Source organism: Falco peregrinus, chromosome 1, assembly GCF_023634155.1.
Source record: "Falco peregrinus isolate bFalPer1 chromosome 1, bFalPer1.pri, whole genome shotgun sequence".
NCBI classification, from domain to species: Eukaryota; Metazoa; Chordata; class Aves; order Falconiformes; family Falconidae; genus Falco; species Falco peregrinus.
Window position 1 is genome coordinate 60,529,281 of NC_073721.1, and position 19,198 is coordinate 60,548,478.

The following is a 19,198-nucleotide window of genomic DNA, read 5'->3' on the forward strand; positions in this document are numbered from 1 at the left end:
GAGAGCCAAGTTGAACAGGACTAGAATGACAGCCCTCACTCACTGCTGCAACTCAGTTCACTTCACAGCGAAGGACTTAAACCTCAGTCCAAAGCTGGGTAACAAAATAACCAGGGATCCTGTAAATACCATTCCAGTACTTCTTTACCTGGGCCTTTTTTGCTGATGATGTAATTAGAAGCTAAAAAAAATAATCTTTGCTTTGATTTTGTTCTCCTGCATCAATATATGCTGGTTTACAACACAGTAAAAACGATTATCCCATGGCAAAAGTCCGACCCTGCAAATACAGAGGCCTCCACAGCACCATGGATTGGGAGCACTGAGCAGAACAAAAAAAACCCAAAAAAAACGACAACAAAAAAAATCAGTCATGCCTGTGGGAACCAGGTAACACGATGTTCAGAAAAAACAGCATTTCCCTTCCCTCTGTCACTTGGTGGGCTAAGGTGTGGACCAAAGAGGACAGGAGCACTGATGAGGGCAGCTCATGAGCTCCTGTCATACCTTTTACGGCAGCGAGGTTAACCCTGGAAGAAGGCCTATCTCCCCTGGCTAGTAGATAGCAGTGGGTATGAGGGCACATTGAATTTTAATAGAGTGGAATCCAGAGATATTCAGAAAGCATCCTGGGCACAGCGATGTCCTGACCACCTCTGCTTACCTTCTCCCCTCCCCACCCACCCCAGACAAACTAAGACAATCCTGCCGAGTTTACTCCAGGCAAAGGTGGCATCAGTGCCTCGTGCTGGCTTCCCTTTGAGTTGCAGTCCCTGGGTCATCAATATGAGCCATAACGATCCTGGGGAGGAAACACACCAAGACACCATGCTACAACACTTCACGCAAACTCCAGAGACAGATAAAAAGGTCTCGGGGTGTTTGGGATTGGAATGCAGTGCAAGGTTACTTAGACAGGACACCAAGCAAAGGCAGGAAGTAAAATGGCCTTAAACTTTTTAAGTTCTGCCTGGGATTTGTGGGAAAAGACATATCTGACATAACAAGGTGTCCTGTCCAGCAGGAGAGCAAGGCTGGCCAAGTATTCACTGGCCACCCAGAATTGCTCAGCTGTTGTAGTATAGCCATCAGCTACAAAAGACAGGTCTCTACCTGCGACTTTCAATGTAATTTGAGAAGACAATGGTAATTCCAGTGGAAGCCAGGGTATGATGAAAGCCCCCCCCAAGCATGACAATAGCCTTTCTGAAGATGCCACAGAGTAATCTCACCTGGAGGGAGTTCATCACCCCATTGGCTAGGACAGCCATCTTGCCAGCAACTGATTTCACTCCTTGCTTGAACTGTGCAATGTCAGCTGCAGGCAGAACATTTCCAATCGACACACCACCTAGGAGAACCAGCAGGAGTTACCCCGGAGTCCCCCGGCTCCAGAGAGCACCCTCCACTCTAGGTCCTCCAAAGCTGCCTCCTTCCTCAACCCCACCAAGTGCTAACAAACCTGAGTGCACATTCTCAGCTTCTCCAAACAGGTCTGCAGAGCTGATGGCACTGCTGCCTGAGAGCTGCTGCAGTCGGGATCTGGCTTCATACTGCACCAGAAAACAAAACAAAAAGGTTATAAAGGAAAGGAACAAAGCAGGACCTGAGCAAACAGAAGGAGATGAAGCCAGAGCTGTACCAGCCTAAGCACCGCAGAATGCATCTACCTCAGCATCTGCCTCCCGCCCAAAGAACATATCTGAAGAGATGGCTTTAGCGCCTGCAAACTTCTGCCGAGCTTCATTGGATTCCACAATAGATGTCCTGCCCTCTGTCTCCCGCCTACTGGTGGGTCTGAGGAAACAAGAAGAGACGTCTCAGCTTAAGCTCACCGACACAGTAAAGAAACAGACTCCTCTCTTGGACCCCATCTGATCAAAGGAAAGCAACAAATCCTCAAATGCTAGCTACCATCAGCGTCCTCCTCTCCCCACCTTGGGACAGCCAGCACTCAATGACCATAAAGGCTGTATCAAACTTAGGGACACGACAGGCAAAGAAGTGTCCAGGCCTCTTTCACTCAACACCCTTTTTCTTGGGCTTGTCCACACAAGTTACCTCCTGCAGTACAAGGTTCCTGTCATAACACAGCAGCATCTCTACCCACAGCTCCTCGACCTACTTGTTTGTCCTACGCACACGGAAGGTACAGTAGCAGTGGCAGGCATTTTACCTCTCCGAAACTGGCCGAATACTGGAAATGGTCACCTCGGGTTCCTCCTCTTTGTCCATACCCCAGGAAGAGTCCGTTTCCCATCGTGAGCCAAATGCATCTTCAAATGAGAAGGGATTATATTTATACCTAGGTACCAAAAATAGGTGATTTAGGCCCGACATTAAATTCAGGAATAAGCCAAATTTACGCTGAAGCTACGTCTTACTTGGGGGGTCCAGATGTGAAGCTTCCAGCATCTTCAAACAAGTCCAGTTGGGAGCGGGAAGCTTTTGCAGCCAGTGGTGTCTCCTGCTCAATTACTTGCATCTCGGACATCACTGAGTGTGAAACAGAACTAGCACAACAAACAGGCAGTCAGGGCCGATGGCTCCGACAGCACCCAGCCCCTACAGCCAGTCTGCCTCAAAACTGAACCTGGCCTTCACAGGCAAGGCAGGTGCCACAAGTCTCGAGGGAGAGTTGTGGGATGCTGGCCCCCTTCACCGCTTTTCTAGCTTATCCTGACTCCCTCAGCAGTCCTGCTCTACCTTAAGGGAAGTATTCTGCAGGGGGGACAGCTGCCAAGCAGCACGGCTCTAGGGCTACGCGCTGACAGGCCACATGCATCTTTGGAAAAGTTGAAATGAGAACTAGAATCTCTGATCAGAACGCCCCATTCCTTCTGGGGGCTGAAGCACTCTTAGACATAGTCCAGCATATGAGCACTTTAAAGCAGCTCCTTATCTCTTACAAGAGCAGCAAGCTACTGCCTTCAGGAAACTTTTCCAGAGCACAGTGCTTCCAAGGCACCTGTCCTATGCCATCCACAGCCAAGTACCTTCTGGACACCAAGCCCATGCCCAGCCTCTCTGCTTGTTCACGCTTCTTCCCTTCAAGGTTCTGAAGTTTCTTTTCTTCCTTCTTCCGATCAAGCTGCAGTTCCTGATAAGCCAGTCGCATTGAGGTGACTCTAAAGGAAAGAGCTACGGTGGGTACCAGCTCATTACCCTCCGCTCCAGTTCGTGCTGTGGAGTGGCAAGGGGGAGAGCAACCCTGACAACGCATCAAAATACCCATTTCCACAACAGCTCTGCCAAAAATCCTTGCGTAGAAGCTTCTGCTTTTCTTCCCATCTCACCTTCACCGGGGTTCAACTCTTTTTTGGCTAACTGTGATTTCTTTACTGTAAGCATTAACAGCATTAACCTAGTATTATTTCTGCTTTAGTACGCAAGGCATTCGGCCCAAACAAGGCACTTACATGGACTCCTCAGCTTGTTTCCTGGACTCCACTGCCTGCTGCTCCCTCAGCTGCTCTGCCACCTGGGCTTGCCGCTCAATCTCACTGAAGCTCTGGCTGCTCACTTTCTGGGCTCCAAGACCTTTTTTTGCACCCAACTTGAAAAAACAAAAAATGGCGATTTCTTCAGCTTAAATTGTTCATCGGAGAAGAAAACCAGAACCCTACTCCTTGCTGCACCAACCAGGCCTTTGGTCTCCCTGTGTAGTTACAACCTACAGACCCCATACAGCTTGCAGCAGAGTGTGGAAGAACACCCAAGAGTTAACCCACCAGCGCTCAGTGCCAAGAGATCAGCCACATATGCTTCATATCGTAACAAGTAATGATCCAAAACCCAGTTGGTTTCGTCCATTAACATATAAGCGGTCTTTCAAAATAAGCAGTGATATAATCAAAGCTCTCCCTTCCCCAAATGGATCTCTCAGTACGCAGCTTTAAGGGCAGAAAGCAAGGGCCAAAGAAAGGACAGCAGTAATATGAGACATGCTCTACCTCCTCTCCATAAAACAAGAGCTCAGACGTACCCCTTTCTTGGCAGCTCCTGGCTTCTTCTTTCCAATGAGGGAGGATTTAAGTTCTGCAAGAGGAGGGAGGCAGCAAATAAGCAGAAGCAAATTAATTTATGAAGCCAAAATTAGTCAGTGACCCACACAAACATACACCACAGTCCAGCTGCTTATAGAGTCCAGGACACACCATGCAGCTTCACATCAGAAGCCTGGGTAAGGTGACTTCACCCAGCCAAGAAAGATGCACTTAGAAGCTCCACAATTGCAGGCTGGTGGCCTAGAGAAGCATACCCATTGCTGGAGAAACTTGTAAGTGAATTAAGACCTTAGAATAGCTCCTCCAAGTGTCATGCAGTTGGTGACCCTACCCAGTAGGGAACAGGGTAGCTAGAGAAAGACTAGATTTATTCCAACATAAATCCAAGAAAATGCAGCTTCAGAGCCATACAATTGTCAGTGCCTCAACCAATGCCTCAGAGACAAAGCAGCAAAACCCCTTCAGTCATGTTTACGTGAACAGGCCAACGACAAAATGGACCTGAAGTGCAGCAAGCTGTAAAAGCAACAGGTTCCCCAGCACCTTGCGCCGGGAACCTGTCGCTGATGGCATGAAGCATGCCACACTTGTAAAACCAGCCAAGGTCCAGCCAAGCAGCTGATGCCTGGGGAAAAGTGTAAGAACAAAGCAAACAGAGAGGGACTGCCCAGGACATTTTCCCAGCTTCCAACGTGTAGTTCCAAAATCTTTTATCACCCTTGTTGGGCTTTTCTTCCACAGAAGTGTCTCCTTACACACATGACATCTGTCAACCCATACTTTAGATCATTCTTGACAGCCGTTTCTGTATCTTTTCTAGTCTCGCCATGAATTTTTGAAATAGGGGGTATCAAAACATTCACACTATACAAGACCGTTTTCAGCTCACTGTTCCTAACATTTGATTTGGGGTTGTTTGGGGCTTTTTTTATTACTGCCAGGAAACACTTAACAGAAATGTCAGTAAGACCCCCTTCCAGATCTGGAACAGCTGGTTTAGATCCCAATACGATCATGTAAGCTTTGGCTCATTCTCTCCCTCCAAGCACAGGAAGCTAAAGTTAAGAGTTAAAGGCGGAATCACAGAGGGGGCAGGCAGAGCTGTCACAAGCAGCCAGCGCAGGCCAGCTGTTAGCCAGTTACCTCTGGCAGGAGCGGGCCCTTGTGTAGATAGATACATGGCCATGCCTGAGAAAGAGACACAAAACATGGGGAATGAACAGATGCTTGAGGACACAGGCTTTCCACCCAGGACAAACCCACTGGGGGCTAGGAGCACACTCAATGAGGAAAGAAGCTCCAGCTAGATGCTCTGTGTGCAACCAGGACAGTAACGGCAGGGGAGAATCAAATATAATTAGCTTCCAGAATAATAGGGATTTAATTTGCCTCCAAAGGTGCTCAGAGGGGGAGATGACGACACACCAAAAAACAAACCTCCAAAACCCAAACACCACAGCCATGTGGCCTTGATCAGCCAAGTTCTAGGTGTGCAAATGCCAAATTTCGTCCAAAGTTCAAAAAATGAAAACAAGCTTTTGGGAAGGCAACAGCTTCGAACTCGATCAAACCTCCAGTAAACTGTGGCTTGGGTTTGGGATTCAGGGGCTGATCTGAGGGATGGGGAAGAGTCTTACCTAGAGGAGCTTTAGGAGATGTGCTCAACAAGTCAATAGATGGGCCTTGGCTGGAATCTGTGGGCACAAAACCAGAAGAGAACATTCAGACTGATTCTTAGCCCCTTTCTTTTCAGTGTGCTCAGTTCCGCTATTTCTCTTCTAGCTCCTCTGCACACCCACACACCCCAAACAAGCCAAGTTACAGTTTGAAACATGCAATTCCCCAAGTACAACAACTTTATGTCTCCACAGAGCAAGTTATTCCCTCTGCAGTGTTCTTAACACATTAAAAGCAAGCATGCAGGGGAATACACTAAGCTGTTTCAAATTACATCTGTGACCCCAGATTCTTGGTTTCCTTGTCATTCACCCCAGAAACAGTTCTTTGCTCTATATTCACACATCATTTCCAGACCCATTAAATTCAAGGGACTGAGAAGAGCGTTCAGACAAATAATTATGTCTGGAAGCAGGGAAATGGAGCAGCTAATCACCAAAATAGTTTTGTGTGCATTTCAGGAAAAGCAGAGACCTGATCCCAAACAGAGCTGCATTTGTAGAAGTCTTCACTAATTTAACTAAATCGTAAGAGTGCACAGAGCTTTCACTCCTTCAAGCCTGAACCAAAGAAAAATCTCAGCCCTTCCAGCTGTGATACAGGAGCATATTCTCCTGGAAACGAAGTTAGGTTTTTGGAAAAGGTATTCAGCAGAGAACTCACTTGACACTTCTCTGCCTTCTGATGACTTTGCTGCTTTTTCCATCTCCGGGGAAGACTGTGCAGGATTCTGGCTGGCATCCGATACATCCCAGGTACTGGAAGACTGCAAGGAGATGCTCATTCCAGTGACTTGCAGAAGATGAATGAAACGAACAATCCTGAACTTACTTCAGGTTTAGTGACCTGTATTCAGTTTTAAGGCCAAAGGAAACACGTTCCAAACTCCAGACTATGCCTTCACTGAAGGTAAGGCAACATATGGACAAGTCCACATTCCCTTAGCAGGGACAAAAATTAAAGAAAAAAAACCCCAGAAGCTAAGCTGAACGGAAGGCCAGGATAAACAACAGCGTAACTCGAACAGTAGTATCAGAGCTGGCTACTGGGAGGATTTCCCAGCTTAAAGAGATGTGCTAAAATCTAGGAGAAAGTGTGAATGAGCTTCCCTGGAAAAAAATAATCTCGGCTTCCACTGCCTTTATTGCCATACAGCCAATTCTCACATTACTCTACTCACATAGGAGAGTCCGCCTAGTGTTGTACAGTTGCCCAAATCCACTTTACCAGCATCCATGCACTGAAAAGCTGACTAAACCAGAAGTTCAAAGTGACAGCCAGTTCTTGCTTTAAATGCGCGGAGAGACTATGCATTAATGCAGCACACAAAGCGTTTTCCAGGGAGTAGCTGGGAGCTCTGAGTATTCCTTGAAGATAAAGTTGGTCTTGAAAACAAAGGACGTGGATATTACAGACCCCAGGAGGGTTTGTTTAGATCTGTGATTATGTCCCATGCTGATGACTCATCTTAGTTCTTCCACGTTACTACTGAACAAGTATACAGTTTGGAGTCCTTCCAAACTAAGTGGGACTGCTCTGGCTGAACAGCTGGCTATTTGAGAGCTGTTAAGGCTGACTGGTATAGATGGTTCTTCTCACCTGTGTGTGCTCCATGAAGAAATCAGCGTCACTCTTGTCAGGGGAGTGCCCAGGGGCTCCACTCAGTCCATCTATAAGCAGCTGAAGAGAGAAGAGAGAGGGGGGTGAAAAAAGAAGCAGAAGGTATCCTACAAGACTCGGCATCCGGCACTACACATCCAAGACACTACACAGTACAGAGCTGACAGACTTACATCAGTGCCATACTTGGCCATGGTGGCACTTGCCAGCTGCCGGATCTTCTCCCTGTACATCTGGGCAGCTCGACTATTATATTTAGCGTTGGCATCTGTAGTAGTACAGCCGTGCTGGCGGAAGAAAGCAGTCTGAAAAGAGAGGAATATCCTGTCTCCTGACTGCTAGATCATACTCCAGCAAGCATTAGACATAAACACAACAGAAAAAAGGGAGCTTGCCAAAGACCAAGGATGACCATACTGAGCATACAGCATGAACCACCCATTGGCTGGCTTTCTTCCAAGGAGCTCCAGGCCCCAGAGGCCTGTTCTCCACAGGAGAGGATGCTTCCGACTCACAACGCTAAGCATAAGCTTTCAAACTGATCAGTGTAACTCCTTTTGTTTAATGCCTCTCACTCAAATGAGATATGACAAAATGACAGATCCACACTTCAGAAAACAGTGCTTTCAAAGGTCACAGTCTGACTTCAAAGCACACGAACACCCCTCATTACACACTGCAGGTGAGGCTGGTACCCGGAAAACCACAATAAACAGAATGGGTGGATTAGCAAGAGGGAAAGAAAGCAAAATGCCTACAGAGGCTCCTCACCGCATTGGCATTGCTGCCCACTTGCATACACCTCAGCTGGAACCAGTTCCAGTTCGAATCCAACTCTGTGGACCTGCATGAGAACCAATTACTTCTATGAATAACGTACAGGCATACCAAGTGCAAAAGCAAGCTCTGAGCTAGAATGGTCAGATATGCCATTACTATCCCACAGTACAGGAGGTAAAGGGGGAAAGAGCAGCTTGTAACTTCTTTGCTTCCCATAAGAACTTTTAAAGTGAGGGAAAAAACACAGTTTCAGCTTCACACCAAAGAACAGTGTCCAGATTTACAGGACCTCTCAGTTATATTAAAAGGGCAGAGCCTGAGCTGGGAAAGCACAGCCAGCAACTTTCGTTTTGCATGTTCTCTCACCACAACATGAGACTCGTCTGCAGCCCGTCCCACAGATTAGGCCAGAACACATGACAAAGCAGCTGAGAAAACAGCCAAGGAAAACGAGGTGACAGAGCGCGTCTCACACCAGTTACTCAGCTTTGCTCTGAATAAGCAGAGTTCCCAGTTCTGTTACTTAAAATGCTAACTTCTGCCAGTACTGAAAACAAAGAGGCTGAAAACAAAGAGGCTGAAAACCCAGCACCACCTTCCCCACTGATACAGAAAAGAGTAAATAGCGTGGCTCTCTGTGCCCTGCTCGGCGTTACAGTAGAGGCTTCCCTCTCGCCGCTGACCCCGGGGCCCAGCCAGCCCCCCGCAAGGCCGGCACCAGCCCCCCGTGGCGGGCAGCGATCCAACCCCCCGGCGGACCCACGCAAAGCGGGGCCGTGGCTGCGCCGCGCCCCCCGCCCCGCACCTGATGAAGCTGAGGTGCACGCCCAGCGAGCGGTGCGCGCCGGAGCAGTCGATGCAGAGGAACACGCCGTAGGTGATGCTGGCCCAGCTCGGGTTCTTGGCGCCGCAGTCGAAGCACGACTAAAGCGAAGGCAGAGGCACGGCCGGGCTGAGGCAACGGCTCTGCCGCCCCGCCGCTCCTCGCCGCCTCTCCCCGGGCCGCCCCCCGCCCCTGCCGCCTCTCCTCGGGCCGCCCCCCTTCCCCGGCCGCCCCGCCGCCTCTCCCCGGGCCGCCCCCCCTCCCCCGGCCGCCCCGCCGCCGCAGCGCGGCCCGCAGCCCCCCGGGGCCGGGGCCCAGGCCCGGTCCTAGCCCACCGGGAAGCGGCCCGGCTCGGAAGAGCGGGCGGCTGCTCAGCGCCTCATCGCTACCTTGTTCGCCGGCGCTGCCCGGAGCCGCTTGAAGAGAGTCTGGATCTCCGTCTTGCTCGGCTCCGCCGCCATGATCTCTCCTTCCCAGACGCCACTGCGGCGACGGGTGCCGGGCGGCGCGGGGCTGGGCCCGCGCTACGGGTGCCGCCGGGGCCCATACTGGGCGGTGGGACGGGCCCCGCCGCGCCCGCGCCCCGCCTGCCGCGTCGCCATGACAGCGGGGCCGCTCGCCGGCAAGGGGGGGCCGGGAGCCCCCCCTTCTCCCCCGGGCCCGGCGCCCAGAGGCGGGCGCTTGGGGTCAGGGCCCCTCCTCAGCACCCCGCCATCACCCCGGCCGCCGCTGGGGCTCCCCGTCTTGGGGGGCGCTGCCCGCCGACCCCCGGCCCCCTCAGGGCCCAGGCGTGCGGGAGGCGGCACCTGCCCCTCAGGGCACCCGGCCTGCCACATGCCGCGGCGCCCAGGCTCGGGAGTGACTCAGTCCGCTGGAGGCCTCTCTGGCAGCGCTGCCCGATCCTCTGCGGTAATCAAGGCATCGTGAGGCAGTCACCAAGGTAGGGAAGTTGTTGCATCAGACCAAGACGGTGTCAGGGCCCCAAAGTGTTCTGTTACCTGCCTGGAAGCAGGAGGGAATGGACTGGAAAGTCATTCAGTTATAACATTAAAAAAAAAAAGGAAAAAATGTGATGCTTTGAACTAAAAGTCAACGGCATGTAACCCATTTCGTGCTTTAGAAAAAAAATAAAGAGAGTGCAGAGCAATGAGAGTTTCAGAAGGGCAACGACAAGAAAAGCTAATCGGTATGGCTGAGATGGAACGGATGGAGATTTCCTCACCTCCAGAAGCAGGTTGCTCTGTTGCACCAGCTCGTCACTAAGAGAGGTAGTTAAATGTACTAATATCTGGACAAGTCTAACTTCAGTTCAAATTTAAAGGCTTTCCGTTCACTCATTTCCACAGAAATTCATTGCAATGGGAACCTAAGACCCATGATCTTGGCAAGATCCCTAAAGTCTTGGGACATATGGATGCAATCAGGAACAACTGAGCTGTTGGGCAAAACGACCTTGCAGAATGTTTAGCAGGGATGTGGAGTCTAGCATTCTGAGAATCAGCAAAGCTTTAACAACGTTATCAGAGCGAGACCTGATACGGGAGGCACATTTGCCTTGCAGTAAGATGAGAGGCTTCTGGCAGATGCATCTGATTTGAGCTGCTCAGAGAGGAGTCTCTGAACTGGGTGGCGAAGCCTGATTTAGCCTGCCAGGGCTCTTTCTTAGCAGCAGTTGTGTCTTAACTAGCCCCTGGTGTCTGTTGCTCTTATGCTGCTACCTTAATCATGCCTATATGTCCATTTCTGGGCTTACACAAACAATACTGGGGAATCAGTTCAGGTAAAAGTAACCGATAGCGTTTTCCTCACCGCTATTTTTAAGCCAGCTGAGTTCCCTTGATGCCATTCATGGTGCAGCTGTCCTGGCAGTCATACCAGGAGAGCTGATGTCAGGGTGCAGCAAGGGCTGGCTGCACCCTAGGAGAAGGAAAGCTCAAGGGGGGTATTCCCAATGCCACCAGGCCTGGGCTGGCCCTCCTCAGCCACGGCCCATCCATGCCCACAGTACCTGAGCAAGGGGAGCTGGCCAGGCCCAGGGTAGTGGCCGAGTTTGAACAACAAATGAGATAGCTGGCCAAGCTCATAGCAATGAGGTAGTCTGCTGTCAAGCTGGGAAGTCAATCCACAGGTCAGGATCAGGCCCGGTGATTGCCAGGCATGTCTGCAGTGGCAAATCTAGTCTGAGATCAGGCTGGTAAGGCAGCCTACAGGTCAGGATCAGCAAGGCACAGCCAGAGACCACTACTCCTCCAACTCAGCTCAGGCAAGGACTGGTACCTCTGGGCTGAGCTTAAATGAAAGCACAGTCACCTCCACAGCCATGGGCAGGGGTTGTGGGTAGAGGCCCCACATGGGGCTGCTCAGGGAAATTAAGGCCTGTTTCGTGCACTCAGGGCCCTGACAGGTGAAGCTAGACAGAAGGACAGGAGAGGGAGTGTATGCTGTCAGGTTAAAGGCAGTGTAAGCTGCATCTGGTCATGTAGAAGAGCAAGTTCAGGTAATGAGCGTGCATCGGGAGTGGTGGTGTTTGTGTTGGCTCAAGCAGTCTCAAGCCAAGTTGCTTGCTCTGCTGGCTTTGTTCTCACTAGGTCTGTGTTTGTCTGTCTAACGGAGATGTCACGCAGGGGTTAGGAGGAACACGGTCTGTTCATGCTGGGTGTTACCCCAGCTGGGGCTTGTGAGAGGGAAACGGCATGTGCCTGGGAGGAGCGAAGGCAGCCTTGGAGGCTGGGAGGTCACTGTCACACTTTTTTCCCTGCCTGTCTGTGCTAGTAGACATGGAGAAATACAGTTCAGGCTCCTTTCCTCTGTGGAAGGTGCACGGTTTTTGTTCACTGTGCTGTGCCTTGCTACAGCTTGGGAAGGCTTGCTACCGCAGGGTTGCTCAAGCTTTGGTACCTCAGGGTCCCTTGCAGGCCTTCCAGCCCATGCTGGTTGTTCCAAGTCCTGGCAAGGCTGCTGTTCTGTCCATCAGTTTTACATAAAAGCAGCAGGAAGAGCATGCTGCTGGTCCGAGAAATAGTCAGCTTCTTTTTGTTGCCTCTGTCAGTACAGGAAAGACCTCCTGCTGCTGACTGTTCCCTGCGAGCCCGTGCTGTCACTGCACTGTTCTTGCCATTTCCTGCATCTGTTTCTTTTGCATCTTATGTGCCTTGGTGCTGAATTTCTGAGCTCCAAGCTGGCAGCCTGCTCTTTGGCCCTCAGCTTCCCTCTCCACATACATCCACATACATCTCCACACATCTGACATCTGCCTCTTTCCTCCTGACTGCTGTGACACCAGACCCTGAGCCCGACATAGCCTCCTAACAGGAGATCGCCTTGCTGTTACCCACCTCTGTCAGTAAAAGGTAGTCCCTAGCGTCATCCAAAAGAGCAAAGGAAAGCAAAGGATGGTGACCAGGCTTGTTCTTGGAGTCTGCCATACCAATGGGTACACATTTCTAGTACAGAAAGTCTGTTCTGTACAGACTTGTTGTCTGAGGGCATAAGGTTGCTGTGAAAGAGAGCTGGGAGAGGCTTGGGAGTGAAGTGCTACGATGGGGATAAAACCTGCCCTGCGCTTGCAGGTCTGAGCCAAAGGGAGGAGAAAGCACTTCTCTGAGAGTCTGTCCAGAAGCAGAGTGGCCCAGGGGAGGGAAAAAGGTCCTTGCTCTCTTTTCACTACCCAGCAAAGAACGTGGGTGAAAGAACTGTGCAGGACAAAGACGAGGTGGCTGAGTCCTGCTCTCCTACTTGGACCCGTTGGCCTCTCATCCTTTTGCTGAATGAGAAGATTTGGGAGGTGAGCTGGCAAATTCAGTAAACTGCCCACAAAATAATCGGTAGATACAGTTCCCCATGCATTGCAGTGTGAGTGGTGGGGTACGGGGAATCTACAGTGATGCCCTGGGGAGAGGAGCTATTTCTAACACAAATTTGTTACTTTTTTTTTCTTCTTTCTTACTAAGCAGTTAACAGACACTAACTAATCTGCATGATTTCCCCTGGGGATAGTCAGTAATCCTGCGAGAGAGCTCCGACAGCCTGGCTGTTTTCAGTAGTAGAAAGAGCAAGTGTGGCCACAGATGGAGAGGAGGAGGCAAGGACAGATAGAAAGCATTCTCCTCCTCAGTAGAACAAGGGACAGCAGGTATGTCCCTTCCTGGAGCCTGTAAGAAGGTGCTCCCAATTTCCCGTGGTTTTAGGGATCATATAGAAAACTTTTCCTCGGGTTGGATCAGGTTTCTGCCAGGTCAGCAAGCTGCCCTGCGTTCCATTAAGGCCATATCCTCACTACAATTGATGCAAGGGAAGCAGCCGGCTGAGCGTCGTGGGTGACCGGCCTGCCAGTGTGCTGCACTGAGTGTAATTAGTAGCTGCCTCCCTAGGAAAAAGTTGAGCACCGAGGCAGGCAGTCACGTCACAGACTCTATGCAGTGCTTCCAGCAAGATCTGAGATAAGGAGCTAATGCACTATGTGTAGAGTGAGTATTTTGTTCAGGTTTACAACTTACACAATTTTACGGCAGTCTTACAAATGTTGTGGTTTGGAGAAAAGCCAGCAAAGGTAGAAGGAATACATAAATTAAGGAACACAAGGGATGGGTAACTGGAGAGATACTGAGGAGCACGGTCATGGCTGGCTTGATCCAGTTTGGGGTTGTGGTGCAGCTGGAAGGCCAGTCCGGCTGCACATGCTGTCCCTTGTGCCCACTCTGGCAAGTGGTGGCCATGGGCCGAGTCATGTCCCTAAGCCCTACTCAAGCTGTGATTGTCATTGCATTGCTGAGCTGACCGCCTCCTGCTCATGCGATTGCTAAAGCAAGTAAGGGAAGGGCTTAGGAAGTTTTGAAAGGGAGGAGAGGGCTGTCCCTTTCAGTTGTGCCAGATGATGCTGCCAGGCAAAACGGCTGGGCTTTGGTGGAAAGGGTAATGAGTGCGGGGCCAGGGAAGGAGCATGCTGTGAGCATGTGTGTGTGTGTATGCAGGTACGTCTTCAGGTGTTTCTTTTGTAACTCCATTTCCAATATTATAATCAAATGTTTATTTTCCCATGTCTGGTAGCATCACCTCTGACTGGCCTTGCACGTGTTCAGGCCTTGGGAGGCTTTGGGGACACCCCAGAGCTGGGGTGAGCTGGCAGATGTGCCCAGGGGTGTCCTGAATCTGAGGACGAGTTTTAGATCTTGCTGTAGTGGTCAGTTTGGAGGTGGCACAGGTGCCCCTGATGGGAGCAGCCTGTTTGGCAGGTGACACTCAAGTGATGTGTAGCTTCAAGTCATGCCCATCACACCATCGGAGGGGAAGCAAGGTGGAGAGAGCGGGCAGTGAGCAGGCCCCAAGCTATCTCACCCTCCTTCAAGGGCAGTCCATAGCAGCACAGGCACTAGCTTGCTCAAGGTCAGAGCCCAGCAGGGCTGTCCTCCTATCAGACATGATCCTTCCACATTTTCCAGCAGACATGTAATCTCTCTTCCCTGCAGATCACTCCACTCCCCCGAGTTTTCTAAACTTAATCCCTCTAGCACAGGGACTAGTTGCCTGCAGCCCTACAACAAGCGTAGGGAGCATGCCTAAAGCAGACGACAATGAACAGGGCAGGCAGAGCTAACAAAATGATCAGGTAGGCAAGGCAAGGTGAGAAAGCTGTTGGTTTACTGTGACACTCTTTTGAAAACATACAGTTACCACAGAGCACAAGCACCGCTGTCAGACGGGTGGTTATGAGGGATTTGGGTGGAGAGCAAGTAGGTAGGGGGCTTCCAGCTCTGCAGGTGGCCACAATGTGTTGCGGGGCTGCAGGGCCACTGGTGAGACAAACATCCATAGGGTTGTGGATGCAACATTCCTTAGGAACTGTGTGGCACCTGCAGGGAGGCCCTGAGGAGAAACTGAGAGAAAGGGCTAGTTTGGTCACAGCTGGGGGCAGCCAGTGTTTTGGTGTCAGGCTCCTGCTGAGAGCAGGAACAATAGACTCAGGAAGGAAAGAGGTAGTGAAGTCAAGGGGGAGAGTTCTGGGCCTGGAAGAAGACTCCAGCTGGTAGGATAGAAAGGAAACGCTGGGAGGAAGGGACCACAGGATCTGTAAACAGCTGGACTCAGTGAAAGCGCCCAGACTGAAGAGGAGAGACTATGCCCCCCACCCCACCGTAGGGGGAGAAGTGCAGACCCCACTGCACTGCTTGTGGAGAAAGGAACTCTCAAGCTGCAGATCTGATTGCCTTAAGTTGAGAGACTGACAAACCAGCGACCTCTGCAAGTAGGGTTACTGCATGGTGCAAAACAGGAGGACATGGCCAGTGAAATGAGCTGAAAGCAGCTGAGGGGATTTGGGATGAAATTCATTTTGGAAAATCTCAAGGTGTTCCAACAGAAAATCAGCCAGTTTCTTCCAGTTACAGAACCTACCCCATTGCCCACCCCCCAGCAAGGATTTGTTTATCTTCGCGTATTCATCCTCTGATCTTTTAAGAACCTAGGTCGCTTGGTAGACAGCCTCACTCCCTTGCAGCCTGGAGTTCTCCAGCTTCTTGTCGCCTGGACCTGGGCAGCAGCGCAACATGTGGTTGCAAGTCTTTTTCAGTTTCTTCTCTTCTTTTTTTTTTCTTCTTTTCTTTGTGCAAGGTCCCTCTGCAGATGTTTTGCCTCATATCATGCAGCCTTGGTATTCTTGCTTGTTTTGCACAACCTTTCCCGCCAGCCTGTAGAGGGTATTTTCCAACCACATTTCCATGGGTGGAGATGGAGTTTGTGGCACCATCTTTGCCTCAGGTTCAGCCCCATGACCAGCCTGCAGCCAGCCTCTGTGCAGTTACCTTAGAAACAATCACCTTCTAGTCCAAGTGGAGTGTTCAAGGCCATTTTAACTCCAGCACCAGCTTTCAACAGGAGCAGAAGGGAATTTTGCAGCCTGCTGCCCTTAAGTATAACGCTAGCAGCTGTAAAACACGACTGAGGCAGCCCCAGTTTGTGCACAGCCTGCACTGCAGTCAGGGACAACCTGCCTGAAATAGCAGAGCTGAGCTCAGGCCAGCGGTGGCCTTGGGCTGGATCTGCAAACAGGGCCAGGAGCAAAGGGAGTGCAGGACAGTTTGTAACAGCTCAGAGGGGGTCTCTGCAGGATTGCCATCTACTTGCACCTGCCTCAGCACTTTGTGCCAAGCGAAACAGCCGCAGCAAGGACACAGGGTATGGGGAAGCGGGATGGAAAGTAAATGAAACACCAACAGCCCCAGGCTCCACGCAGGGCAGTGGGAGTTCCACCAGGAGTTAGAAGCTAACCACAACTCTCAGCTGCCATCCCAGAGCACAGCTGTGCTGTGGGCTCTGCAACCCAGATTCTGCCTACAGGGCAGAAACATCACTAACGGGTTGAGCAAGCTCAGCTGCTGCTTTGGGGAAATGGGTGTGATCTGTCATAGAGAATCTTTTAACTTCCCCTTCCTAGAAAATTCATGATCAACAGGAAATCCAAACTTTGCGTGATATTTCAAAAACTCTTTTCCAGGAAGATATCAGAACCAAATTAATTATCTGCCAACAAGTACAAGCTTTCCACAGGGAGTGGCTTTATTAAAAAAAAATTACTAGATAAGGTTTTCACTGTGTTGCCCATTAGGCACAGAGATGCATCTGTATGTTTCTGCAGAAATCATGGTGGAAGAATAGGCTTTGCTGGCCTTCTGGAATTCAGGTACAGCAAGTAGTTCATGTGTTCATTTCTCTGTTCATACACAAAACTTTTGGCATGGCACGGATGACAAGTTTCAACTAGAGCCTTTGTGGTTAACAAAACCTCATTTGCTTCTATGGAAAACTAAGTCTCCGGGCAGAGCTATTAGTTTAATAGAAGATCATTACATGTGCCTGGGTGGTTTTTTCCCCCCCTCCAGCTGGTTCTTTACTACACAGGCTCTCTTTTACTAATCCATTTGGTTCTGGGTAGCCAGGACTAAGTGCCACACCAAAATTTATGAGGTACAGCCCAGCCAAGCGATTCTTCATTCTCAGTGTGCTGTCTCCTGTCCATTACTTCAGCTCTTGGCAGGAATTTCTAATGTGCAAACATTCCTTTAGGGGACTTGTTCACATAAGCTGCAGCATGTCACTATTTCTGGAAACCTTCAAGCAGCCCATTATGATCAGGTGGTCATGTTTTCCTAGGACAAACAAGTCTGTTCAGACTTTGTCCTGTGGAATTTCAGGTTGTTTGTACCGTAACCAGAGGGTCCGTCTGCTGGACACTGCTGTCCTCATAGCAGGTTCTGGCCACACCTAACTCCATCCCTAATTACAGCTTGACTACAACTCAGAAGAGCAACTGAAGTCAAGCCTCCACGTTATCCTTCATAACTCCCTTCTAGAATTTTTTGACCTTCCGTGAAAGGCTAGCATTAGTGTTTGAAAATATCCAGGCTAACCAGTATCCACCATAGCACAACTCAGGTCATTTTATCCCTGCCTGTTGCTGTGACCTCACAGGCCTGGCAGGCATGCTCTTCACATTCATGTGTGTTAGGACAAAGCAGCAACAAATCATTTGATTGCAGGTCAGCAGGAGTAACACTTGCAATTACTGTACAACACCGATGGTACTTTACCTGGGACCTAGTAACGCAGAGACTAGATCTTTAAATAAATCCAAGTGCTTATACACCAACACCTCTAATTATATGGCATAAGCTTAGAGGCTTCTTCAAGTATTGGACCTATACTAATAGGTGAATTAATAGCTAAATCCAGGTGTTTTTAATGTCTGTTGCTTAGATCTTTTAATTGCCTTTTGGGAATACTTTCTCTTTTCTTGACTGATGACATTACGGATTCAGAACAAAATGCTTTAGCCTTGTTCTTTCGGTTTACACTCTACTCCCCCATGCATGAAGCACAGCAGTAGGGACACTTCAGGCAAGACCTTTCAACAGCTGATGCGTTTCTGTGGTCTCACAAAAGCACTAAATGGCACTAGTCTCAGATCCCTTTGTCCACAGCAGACTACATTTCAAGGCATGCAGCATGCTGTAATAGGTTAATTTCTGCTCTGTCTGGCAGGCAGGCAACAAGATGTTTGTGATACTTTAATTTCTCTTAAATTAACAGTGTTTCAATCTGCCCATCCCCACCTTTTCAATCTGTACTTGTGAAACACCCATTTTGGTTGACAAGCCACCATTAACATTCTGTGGTCATTTAATCCCAAATGCTCACCTATGACTTCAGCTTCCTGATCTGTGTCACCCCTTTTCCAAACAGCTCTGAAGCGGTTCACCCCACTGTATTTGGTGGAGGCTTGACTGAGTTTCCCAAGTCTTTTAACCAAGTTCCTCACCTGCTAACCCAGAATAAGAATTTCACTACAGAAGACTACTAGAAACTCACAATGCATCTCAACAACAGTTTCAAGCAGATGCAGTTCAATAAACTGTTTTTAAACTACTGCTTGTTTTTCAAAGAAAAGGTAGCTTGCCCTTTTTTTGTTCCCTCAAGTCCTTGAGCTTATCCTGTACAGAACACGTCCCATCAGTCCTTGTGTTTGATAACACACAGTACTGGGATCAGGACCCCACTTTGCCTCAGCAGCCCTAGAGGCTTTCAAGGGCAGAAAGACAGGCCAGATAAAAGAGGTTTTATAGGTCCTCCCTGCTGAATGGCACTTAACAACTGGGTGTAAGCTCACCTGCAGCAATTTAGCACCAGAAGAAGAGTTATCCCTCTATAACTAATGTTGCACCAGCTAGCAGATAGCTTCCACACTGCTACCCTTCACCACAGCGTAGGGGTCTTTGGCAAAGCAGGGAAGGGCACTTCTGGCACGCCTAAGTCAAGAGAACGTAGAAGAAGGAAAAAGAGGGTCTCTGCTGTGCACTGGGTGTTCATGAAGAAAGGTATTGCCAGAACAATCTAGAAGCACTATAAACCCCAACACATACTACTGCTTAGGACCCCTAAATGCACAACTGCACTGGAATGCCTTCAGTGTGTGTCAAGGCCCATTCTAGCTCAGGGAACGTTCAGTCACCTTGGACCTGCTGCCCAACAGCTGCGTTCACAACTTGTTAGTCTGAACAGCGACATCATGCAAGACAGAAGCCTCCTTCTCCTGTCCCCAAGCTATACTATCATTCATTCCCGGTGTTGTCCCAGTAAATCTGAGGACAATGGGATGGGACGTCCAGATTGTTGAAACTGCATCACTTATACCTGGTAAGGCAGCTGGTATAAGTACCAGGGGAGCCAACAAGCCTGCAGGTGAAGGATACTGAAGACTTCTGAAAGATGTGGGAGAATAAATAGCTCCCTGCCAGTCAGC

General features: G+C 49.8%; 2 protein-coding genes across 3 annotated transcripts in view; one reads left to right on the plus strand and one right to left on the minus strand.

Annotated features, from left to right (window-relative positions):
- Positions 1 to 376: 376 nt before the first annotated feature.
- Positions 377 to 9,445, minus strand: ARFGAP2 (ADP ribosylation factor GTPase activating protein 2). 2 transcript variants are annotated; one of them, XM_055797558.1, is made up of 17 exons: positions 9,297 to 9,445; positions 8,890 to 9,008; positions 8,076 to 8,148; positions 7,478 to 7,609; positions 7,284 to 7,364; positions 6,348 to 6,450; positions 5,645 to 5,701; positions 5,151 to 5,195; positions 3,986 to 4,038; positions 3,420 to 3,556; positions 2,997 to 3,128; positions 2,385 to 2,513; positions 2,177 to 2,305; positions 1,671 to 1,797; positions 1,463 to 1,553; positions 1,233 to 1,351; positions 377 to 802 (listed from the first exon to the last, which is right to left on the minus strand). In XM_055797558.1, exons 1-17 carry the CDS (start codon positions 9,366 to 9,368, stop codon positions 782 to 784), a joined length of 1,620 nt encoding a protein of 539 aa, XP_055653533.1. In that variant the 5' UTR covers positions 9,369 to 9,445; the 3' UTR covers positions 377 to 781. The 2 variants fall into 2 exon arrangements, with proteins under 2 accessions (XP_055653533.1, XP_055653540.1); XM_055797565.1 differs by lacking the exon at positions 5,151 to 5,195.
- A 147-nt stretch (positions 9,446 to 9,592) lies between these two features.
- DDB2 (damage specific DNA binding protein 2) overlaps positions 9,593 to 19,198 on the plus strand; it is a 48,947-nt gene continuing 39,341 nt past the window's right edge. Inside the window, exon 1 of the mRNA XM_027785105.2 lies at positions 9,593 to 9,847. The gene's annotated coding sequence lies outside the window, so the exon portion shown is untranslated. The remainder of the gene's footprint in view (positions 9,848 to 19,198) is intronic.